General features: G+C 33.1%; 1 protein-coding gene across 4 annotated transcripts; it reads right to left on the bottom strand.

Annotated features, from left to right (window-relative positions):
• Window positions 1-2,287: 2,287 nt before the first annotated feature.
• On the bottom strand, window positions 2,288-9,458 carry LOC111512503 (uncharacterized). Of its 4 annotated transcripts, none has more exons than XR_012467240.1 (2): window positions 9,188-9,458; window positions 2,288-2,554 (listed from the first exon to the last, which is right to left on the bottom strand). XR_012467240.1 is itself a non-coding variant. In XM_074182307.1 (2 exons), the coding sequence occupies exons 1-2, from the start codon at window positions 3,223-3,225 to the stop codon at window positions 2,326-2,328; spliced, it is 312 nt and encodes a 103-aa protein (XP_074038408.1). In that variant the 5' UTR covers window positions 3,226-3,829; the 3' UTR covers window positions 2,288-2,325. The 4 variants fall into 4 exon arrangements, 1 of the variants encoding a protein (XP_074038408.1); XR_002723080.2 differs by lacking the exon at window positions 9,188-9,458 and adding an exon at window positions 4,961-5,241; XR_012467241.1 differs by lacking the exon at window positions 9,188-9,458 and adding an exon at window positions 4,975-5,241.
• Window positions 9,459-10,352: the final 894 nt, after the last annotated feature.

Here is a 10,352-nt window from a genome sequence, read left to right as displayed (position 1 = left end):
TATGACTCATGCAGAGCCGGATCCGTTCACCAGTTTTCTACATAATAAACAATTTTCAGACATTCAATCATTAATTAACTATACTCTTTCTCTGCAGGGATATTTTCACAAAGTCCTACTTTACCTACTCTGTAATAAATAACCTATGAAACTGTTATTCAGATATCCAATATCTACCCTTGTAAATTTTCAACGGTCAAATTCCTAATCAACCATGAATATCTCTTGACCCATTTTCGGTTCCCTCAAGGGTTCGAAAAAAAAATTCTCTCAAATAATACCTACCAGCCACTGCATTAGTTCGGACAACAGAATAGATTATGAATGCTTTTTTCGAAAATGGCTGGTTACAAGGGATTTTTTATGATGCCGGCTGCAAGTTCGCACCCTTTATGTGGACGCCGTCCAGCTTTAGCAATAAATTACATCGGTGGACAGCGCACAGGGTCCATTCGCAACTGTTTTTGGAAGAGTATACCGAAGAAGGGTCCACCCTGCGATGACGGGTTGGAAGGGGATTTGACGTGTTCACCTTCACAGGTCCGTTGACCACTTACCTCTTTTAGGTAAACACTGATATAATGAGTATGAACCAGGAAATACTATGGTCAATTCAAACACCTTAATTCTTATATCTCTTAACTCAATTTCTTGAATTAATTTCAGTGTCAATTTTAGTCTCAAGACTAAAAAGTATTTACGTGGACTATTGAAAAATTTCATCAATTCCATTAATAACATCAATTAATGGCACTAAGTGCACAAAAATACTTGAAATGTCGACATTGGCTTACGGTGAATTTACTCTGAGTCAGAAAAGTGATTACAAGTGATAAAAATCTTTTTACAGAAGGTCAAGAAGTTGTAAATGACGTCGCTCGCCCTGAACGCCCCATTATATCAATAACCGATGAAAATGTTGGGAAAGTGAAGAAATTGTTATGAAGAATCGTCAGATCACTATTATAGAAGTTGCTGAGGTTGTAGGCATATCGATTGGTTCATGTCTTGCACTTTTTTCGGATAAAATTGCAGAATTTTGATTAAAAAACCGTCGCATGAGCATCGCTCAGAAATTGTTGAATGATTTGCCACGTGGTTGTATGGTTAATAAGGAGTATTATTTTGAAGTTATTCGTCGCTTGCGAGAAGCAATACGAAGAATACGGAAAAACAATCCATAATGCACCTGCTCACTCGTTATTACTTGTTCGTAATTTTTTGGGCCAAAAACAACACCGTAATTATTCTTCAGTCACCGTATTCACCAGATTTGATCCCCTGCGACCCAAAAAGTGTATATCAGAACTACTTCGAAGATTGAAAAATGCTGGCACGTGTTTTATATTTTGAGAAAAATAAAATTCACCTGATTTTTTGTACATACATTTCATGTCCCTGTCCTAATTTTTTAAATTCAAGTGTGAAAGTTCCAGAATTTAGGAATCACACGTTGAAAGGTGAGACCTCGTTAATCGTTAGCTCGCACAAGTTTCGACTTTTGACAGTTGTCTTTCGTAGTGGAGGCTCAGCTGGTTAATGGAAAAACAGATTTTGAACAGATTTAAACTTTTAGGACTGAAACTAAGGCCACGAAGCGTAGACGAAACGAACAGTTTGAAGATAACAGACTACATGTGTTTATGATCACAAGTTTGTAAAAAAAAGCTTTTTTTGACTTACAGACAGGCAATTCAAAAAAACACAAAATCGTGTTCACGTGGCAACTGGATCACTTTGTATTGATTTTAAATCTGTTTAAAAATCTGTTTAAAATCTGTTTTTCCGTTTACCAGCTGTCGCACCCCTACGAACGACAACCCTCAGAAGTCGAAACTTGTGCGAGCTAAGGATTAACGAGGTCTTACCTTTTAACGTGTGATTCCTAACACGGGTTGGACGATAGCAAGTGAAGATCGATCGTTCAGACTAGGGCTTGAACCACCGACCAACACGTCAGTCAATTCGAGTGAGTGAACAAATCACCCACGCCGAACCGCTTGGCTACCGACCGACCAATGGATGTAGAAATATTTTGTACAGATATTGTAATGGAAATTTTGAAAGTTTTATAAATAAATTCGATGCGTGTCTACAAAAGATACTGAAGAAAAAAGTAAAGTGATACTTCTCGGTGATATCAGTATAAATTTTTTATCAGCAAATTGTTTTTGTTCAGAACTGTATTCGAATCTTTTGATATAACTGCCACAATGGAGGAACCTACAAGATCACTTGGGACAATACATGCTGAGCGAATTTACAGTCACATCAAAAAAACTCGCCATTTATCAAAGAATAATTTCTTTTTCAGCTATAAACACATTAAAAGGCGCCTTCGAATGTTTCGACTGGAGTATTTTCGAAAACACGAATCGTTCTCCGGATGCTTTGGGTGAACTTCTTTTGGTGGTCTTGAATGGCTATGTGGTCGAGATGTTTCTCTTGAGGAGGGTGGAACATCATCGCGATCAAGGACCTCCAGTCAGTAGGTTCAGTGATGAATTGCACTCTAAAAGGGAAATCCTCTCGAGTATCGGGGTTGTCCAAAACGCTACAAAAGATTCAGTGACAGAAAAAATCTATAAAACTCAAAAATTACAAAAAGTTTATAGAACTGGAAAAACGAGAATCGTGTAAAAGTTTTTTGGCATGTTTTCCAAATATCAGTAGGGATACTTGAAGGATCATCAATTATGAATGTAATGGGAGAGAGAGTGACTTTAATGATTATTTTGCCGATATTGTAAATTGACTCATTTCATCTCTTCCTGAAGTAAATTATGAAGCGACCGATTTTTTCAAATCATAAAACGCCAGTTAACTTTTTCGTATTTTTCCCCACCACCCTCAGGGAAGTAACGGAAAGTATTCAGTTTCTCAAGAACTCCAATTGTTCGGACTAATTTTAGCTCAACAGTGGGATCAAGTATTGCCAGTATGATTGCGTAACCATTATCTCTATTAAGGAATGAATGTTTTGCTCATGGGGTTTTTCCTGCAATATTGAAAAAATCTGTAGTCTTACCTCTTTTGAAAAAAAGAAGGCCCTCACATTATTGACAGCCATCGACCTATTCCGATAATACCTATACCATATAAAGTTATCAAGGTGATTCTCAAAAGCAGATTAATAACATACTTAGAAGCTAATTCTCTTCTCTGTCCTGGACAATTTGCATATAGAAAGAGTGAGTCTACAATCAATGCTCTTTTGAATATCATATCCAATGTAGTGGTAGGACTTGGGGAGGGCAGACATTAATTCATTACGTTGTGCGATCTATCGAAGGCATTTGATTGTGTTTCGAACAATATTTTGCTTGAGAAACTTTCCTATTGTGGTATCCGTGAACTGTCCCCTAAATGTTTTGATTTCTATTTGCACGATAGATCACAGTGTGATGGGATTAAATCGAATGTGAAATCTGTCAAACATGGTGTGCCCTAAGGTTCTGTACTGGGCCAATGTTGTTCATTCTATATATAAATGACCTATATTATCATATACTTTCCAAAAAATGTTTTCAATTTCCACAAATACAAATTTAACCTCGGGTGAATGTGTTAAGCTACTTGACATCTATATAGACGACAGATTGAACTAGTCATGTCATGTTGACAAACTGGCAAAGAAATTATTAAGTGTGATATTTATGATTCGTGTCAGAGTGGCCATATCTTCTTACTTCGGACTCTTCCATAGTCACATGGTATATGGTATATGGAATAGTGTTGTGGGGGAATTCTTGTCATTCCAAAAAAATTTATTTTGTATTGCAAAAAAAAGTTATACGTCTAATATTTAATGCCAACTCTAGAGATCATTGTCGCCCACTTTTTAACCATCTTAAAATTATACCGCTTCCTTCAGCCTTCATATATGAAACATTGATTGAAATTCATAAAAATATATCAAACTGCATTTAACAATCGCAACAACATGAATATCCAACAAAATCAGGAAATAAGAACTGAGAGATTCAGACTAAATACCTCACAGAAAAATTCATTGAATTTGAAATTCTATAAGTAATGAATTATCATGTCACATAAAACAACTCAGTAGGTATCTACTGTTTCAAGCAAAAACTGAAGTTATTTTGAATTACTGTTTTTATTTCACAGATGAATATATGCTATAGAACATAGTAATTTCGTGTGACCTCGAGTAACGATTGTTCTCATTTTTAACATTAGTTTTTTGATGTTTGATTATATTTATAACTTTTTGTTTTGACTTGCTACAAATATTTGTTCAGATGTATCACGTAGCCAATAAACAATTATATTCTATTCTATTCTTTGTCGTTTAGTCGTTTGCCTTACTGTCTTTGAGAATGTCTACCATAGTGTAGACGAAACATAAGGCATATAAACCTGCACAAGATACCTAGATCACTTCGCTGTTGTCTCATTCCCTTTGATATTGTCTACCGCAGTCGTAGACGAAGTGACCTACAGACTACCTGTAGACTACAGCCAATAGGTTTGACACAGTTACCTCCGGATATGAAAATTGACACTCTCCTTAATTTTTGAAGGTTTTCAAATCCTTCTTAGTGTCCTATCCAAAAAGGATTGTTTAGTTTCTATTAAGAGTTATCTGAGCATGAAAAGATACAATTAGGTACCTATTAAATAAAATATTTTTCTAATTCTTAATGTATTGAAAATAGTATTGAAAAAAATTTTCATTGATATGTATATGGAACAGTAATCATAGTTGTAAAGGTACATATTTTCTTTTGTTATAGTCTTTGGACTCTGGTACTGCTGTTTACAATCCTTCATTTTTGTTAAAAATAACTATCGAAATATTTTTGCAGGCATTATTTTGTTTTGTGTGAAAGTAATTTGAAGGAAATTGTAAAACTTTTTGTTCTTAAATGATTTTGTATCTTTTACAAAAGTATTTCCGCAATTTAAAAATAACATAATATTAAAAAAATATATTTACCTTCATTTACCTACATTTCATCAACAAAAGTCATTGCAACCATAGTTGAACAATTGAAAATTATACAACCATGAGACTTATGAGTTATATTTGCAAAGGCAGTTACTTCGGCAGGTACCTTTTTGCATTTGTGTTTTCGAACTGAAACGATGTTAGTACTTGCCATAAATAGTGAAAGTTACCCAATATCAGATGACGTTATGCAAATAAAATTGCACAATTCTGTCAGGCGTCATAAATTCTATACTTCTGTTGTCGTTTCGTATTAGCTCTTCATTGTTCTCAATAGAATATGGATGTCTGAATAATTTACGATATCATAAAATGAAATAACAGAATTTATTTAAAATTCATAAAAATGACTATTTTCCAGCATCATAAGTACAATCGGTATACGTTGCATGAAGTCAAACATTATTTAATGAACGAGCGGCATCCAAACGATTTGGAGGTTCACAATTGGTGCAAAATCAGTTTACCGAATTGCATACAGGATGACAATTTGAAAAATTTTCATCCTTAATATCTTCCCTCCAGGTATTCTTATCTAATATTTTTTTTATCAACAGTTCACTATAAATCGCATTCAAAAATTACAGAAATAATCATATTATTGTTTGTTTGAAATATGCTTTCAGGTTAACCTCCACTCACAACAACCTTAAGAAGCGCAAACTTGTGCTAATTAAGGATTAACTAGGTATTGCCTTCTATCGTTCCACAGTTAGGACTAAACCAAGGTTTACATAGCGATTGATTGAATGAGTAGAACGAACCAATCGTGCTAAACCAGTAATTCAAATAATTGTAATAATACTAGAGATTGTCAGAAGGGTAAACTCACATAAATGAAATTACATTAAAAGTAATTGAAAAACTTTCTTCTGTTTTCTAAAAAACTTTGGAGAAACCCTCAGCTTCTATATGAAAGAAACTTTAAGGACATGATCAACACATCTTTCTGAAGATTTATAATTCCAGCATTTCACATATAAGAAGTTACTTGTGACTAATCTTCCACATTGAAGACGTCACACTGGTGTCTGATAATTCAAAGTCAACACTCTGCTCGGTATTTCGGAGATTTGAAAGAAATGGACGAGCTACAAGCAAGCAGCAAAAGAAGATTCACTCCCTATATATAGCTGTAATTGCGCAGACATCCATCCTATGAAACACTTTATCAAAACCAAAACTAATAATTCAGTGTTACTTGGTGTGCTGTAGAAGTGGATATCTTTAATAATTAAATAAACTCACTTAACTAGTTTAATCAATATTATAAGGAATTTGAAATTAAGAGCAATTGCCATTTCCAATTCTGAATTCCATAAAAAAAATCTCCAATTAATTGAGAATTACCTAGTAAAAAATAATTTTCTTAGAGCCCCTATTAGAAAAATAATTAAAGAAAGAAGTTTCTCCTACCAAAATGCAGGGGTGAAACTCAAATATCACAAAATTCCAATTGTAGAAAATTTATCTGTTAAACTTGTAATGCTACTCAGTACCGAAGAAATAAAAGTGGCTCTTTCAAATGAAAATACAGTTGGAAAGCATTTTTTCTCGAAACAAAAAACAAAAACACAACAAGAAATACCATCCAATATTGTGTACAAATTGAACTGTGGAAGGTGGCACAAATGATTTGTTGGTCAAACCAGACGGTATCTTAAAACACGTGTTTCAGAACACATGAGAGACTCTAAGAAACTGAATATAAAAAATCCCACAGCTCTCGTTGAACATGAAAGAAATATGGACACATTTTTTATTTTGATCATCCAACTTTACTAGATGTTCAACCATATTTTTCCAAAAGACTTTTGAGCGAAATGATACATATCCTCAAATGCGATAGTGTTAACACTAGAAGAGATGTCGATGGCCTTAATACTGCATATTTCAATTTGATACGTAAAATACCTGAATAATTTACACTTTTTTCATTTTTTTTCTTTCTTCGATTGATTAAAAAAACAGACACCACCTTATCAGAATCACAGATAAAGCCATTCGTTTGTTTCATGTAGTTTTTTGTTGGTGTTATCTCGGAAATTTGTTGTTGCAATGTTTTTTATTTTTTAAATATGTATCTTATATGTCTGATGGTTTTTATAATAGTGATATTATCAACACGAAAAAACTACTTTTCGGTGAGTAATTTAATTTTAAGAACTCATTATTTCTTGTGAAATTGAAACGATAATAATCGTATAAGTTTTGTGGAAGGTATATTTATGAAAATACATTGTTACAGAGCCCTGAAGAAATTTTTTATTAAATTCGAAACGTCAGCAAGAATATAATTGTTTTTTTGAGAAAAAAATTGACTTCTTCGATTGACGACTTGTTTATTTTGTGGAAATTCATGTTCACTGAGGATACACTACAAAAACACACTTTTGTCTATTTTTCACTATATTTCTTTATTGTTGACCGGTTTCGGTTATTACACCATTTTCAAAATTTTCAGTTTTGCAATAGCCGAAACCGGTCAACAATGAAGAAATATAGTGGAAAATAGACCAAAGTGTGTTTTTGTAGTGTATCCTCAGTGAAAAAAATTGACCATGTTATCCATCCAACCCCTTTTTCAGTAAATGAACTGCTTATGGAAAAAAAGGTTTTTTCTTTTCAAGAAAGAAAGTAGTTGATATATAGCTATATAGCTCACTTAGTGGATCCCTCCTACATCAAATTTCCAGGATCCATAGCTTTGAAGCAGTCAGTTGTGAATGTATGTACTTGACATTAAAAGTGTAGATTTTCTAATTACGAGATGTCCCAAAATTTGAGAATATGAATGATTGTCCAGTCAATTTTGAAAATTAGAAACAATTTTTGATAACAAGAAAATAACCTCGACCTCAAGGTGGCATACTGGGAAGTTTTCGGGAAAAACACCCCTTGAGGATAAGATGGAAAACCAAAGGAAAATCAAAAAGTATTAACGAGCTTGACTTCAGCTGGATATCAGATAATAGTGAAAACATTGAAAATGTGCTCACAATGAAATAATTCAGTTCAACAGATAATTTACTTCACCCTCATCGATAATAAAATACTATTATTGATACATTTCTTCATTTCAATTAATTTTTTCATGAACAATATCTATTACCAGTTAACATAATCTTTATTTTTCAACTAACCCAGTCAAACACAAGTGCTTAAGCAGACTGTGTTAAAATATTATGCATGTACTAACAATTTTTTAATATTTATAGACATTCATTTGATATTTAAATCAGTTAATAAATTTGAATTTGAAATTTTAATTGAATTCGACTGCGAAATGATCATTTATGTTTTGTGTTGTGTAATAACTCTATCCTGGTGTTGAGGAATGAAAGAAGTGAACTACTGATGTATTCTTCAAGAAACGAATAAAACTTCTGGACTAACACGTTCATTGAAAAGCCCTATCGAAACAGCTATTTTTAGGCGTATAAACGTTGAATTACACGAAAGAAAAATACTTTCGAAACAAATATTTTTATATGAACACTGAATTATACAAAAAGCATGTTTTTCTAATAAGTTTGTATTCCAAGCATTCGTTATGGAATTGGATCAATATCATTCACAGGATTGTCACACAGTAAAGTGAATGAAGTAAAATTTCACTCACATGGAGCACTGTTATCCTCACTGATGGACATCCGATGATTCGGAATAAGACATTTGCCTAAAAATATACCCCTTTCATTTTAAACAAGATTTCCATGGCTGGGATTCAATCAAACAAGAGAATGAATATCATTACGTACTATCATCGATCGATGATAAATTCAACTCATTCGTGACATAAAGTGATAATTTTATGAATAAGACAAGTGTCTTATTCCGAAACATCGGATGTCCATCAGTGAGGATGACAGTGTTCCATGTAAGTAAAATTTTACCTCTTTCATTTACTATAGTTGTGTAGCAATCCTGTGAATAATATCTGATTCAATTCCATAACGGACATTTGGAATACAAACTGAATAGAGAAAAGTGCTTTATGTATAATTCAGTGTTCAAATAAAAATAGTGTTTTGAAATTATTCAGAGATTGGTGTGCTAAGGCTAGAAGAAGCAGTTCAAACAGTTATGACACCCGAGGAAGACCATTTTTGATATCTAACCCACACCTTTTCAATGCTCTCCCATTTAGCACCTTCAATGTACCTAATACAGAAACCTCAATAAGATCGAAAGGTATTCTCAAAGTTAACTCACCAAGATAGTTTCAAGGTTAAAATTTGAAGATATCCTGAGTCATCTTACCAATACCTTCCAAGATCGTTCAAGTTCAAACCCAAAATTACCCTTGGTGTGATGTCATCACATACAGTCACTAAATTTATATCCACCTTCAAAGTTCCCTTGTATGGCGAAACATATTTGCAGTGAAGTACACTCGATACTAATTTTTGACTCTTGTGAGTGGCTTCTCATTCATACGAAATTTATGAAGTGGACCGAAAGAGATATGTGACAACTTATCTTGACAATGACATTGTTGAAGGTCAAATCAATAAAGTACTCCAGGTAGCGTGTGGTAAAGAGGTGACTATCTAAGTCACCTTGAGTAGTGCGAAGTTAAGGTCGTTTCAGAATCAAAGTTAGAAGTCGTCCTTTAAGTCGTTAGTTTGACAAAATTGTATGGTGAATTTTTTCATTTTTTACTTTCAATCAATCATAGAATATTTAATATACAACGAAAAATAATTGTTTCGCACCTTGAAAATTTTTAGAAACACCTCACCTTTAAATTATGAATTACATCAATGACAATAGATTTAATAGAGCGAAGTATAAGATAACTTTGATTTTACTTGAGGGTGGTAATCCACATGCATCCCCAAGTACTCTAATGTAAAACAAGTAGATGACAAGGTAAAAAAAAACATTGTTTAGAAAGACCTAAAATTAGTTTTCAATCGATTGTTCCATTTTGCTTACTTGCTATTGTGATTCTTGGAAAACTTTAAGTCAGCATTTTTTATAGCAGAAGATAATCCTACTCAATCTTTTTATAAATTATATATAGATTCCAGAAAAATTAAATACGTTGATATTTTCAAAACTGAAATGAAGATTGAAATACAGAATAAAAAACAAGAGAGAAAGTTTTAAATTACATTCAGTACATTCACCAATCGAATATTTCAGATAAAAATATCATCACGAAACGATATTCGTTTTCGGTCCTTTTACACTTTGTTCGTACTCACATCATCAAACTGATGGAGGCAATAAATTAAAATGTCATTTATAGCCCCAAGTAGGGGAAACGCGGAGGAGAAGAACCAATAAATAATTAATTTGAATTCAGCCATCTTGGATACACTAATCAATCTCAAGGGCAAAGAAAAGTTATTTTCCCATTTAACTCGGAACG

The sequence above is a fragment of the Leptinotarsa decemlineata genome, unplaced genomic scaffold, assembly GCF_025532065.1.
Source record: "Leptinotarsa decemlineata unplaced genomic scaffold, Ldec_3_MD MMD2_tig00026328_RagTag_RagTag, whole genome shotgun sequence".
NCBI lineage: Eukaryota > Metazoa > Arthropoda > Insecta > Coleoptera > Chrysomelidae > Leptinotarsa > Leptinotarsa decemlineata.
The sequence above is the reverse complement of the archived record's forward strand: the minus strand, read 5'-3'. Positions and strand labels throughout refer to the sequence as shown.

Bases quoted from the DNA above. Each gene is read 5' to 3' on its own strand.
- LOC111512503 (XM_074182307.1), bottom strand. From the start codon at position 3,225: ATGATATTCAAAAGAGCATTGATTGTAGACTCACTCTTTCTATATGCA. The intron at 2,555-3,142 runs GTATGTTATTAA...AATCTTTTGTAG, and splicing joins AGAAGAGAATTAGCTTCTAA to CGTTTTGGACAACCCCGATA.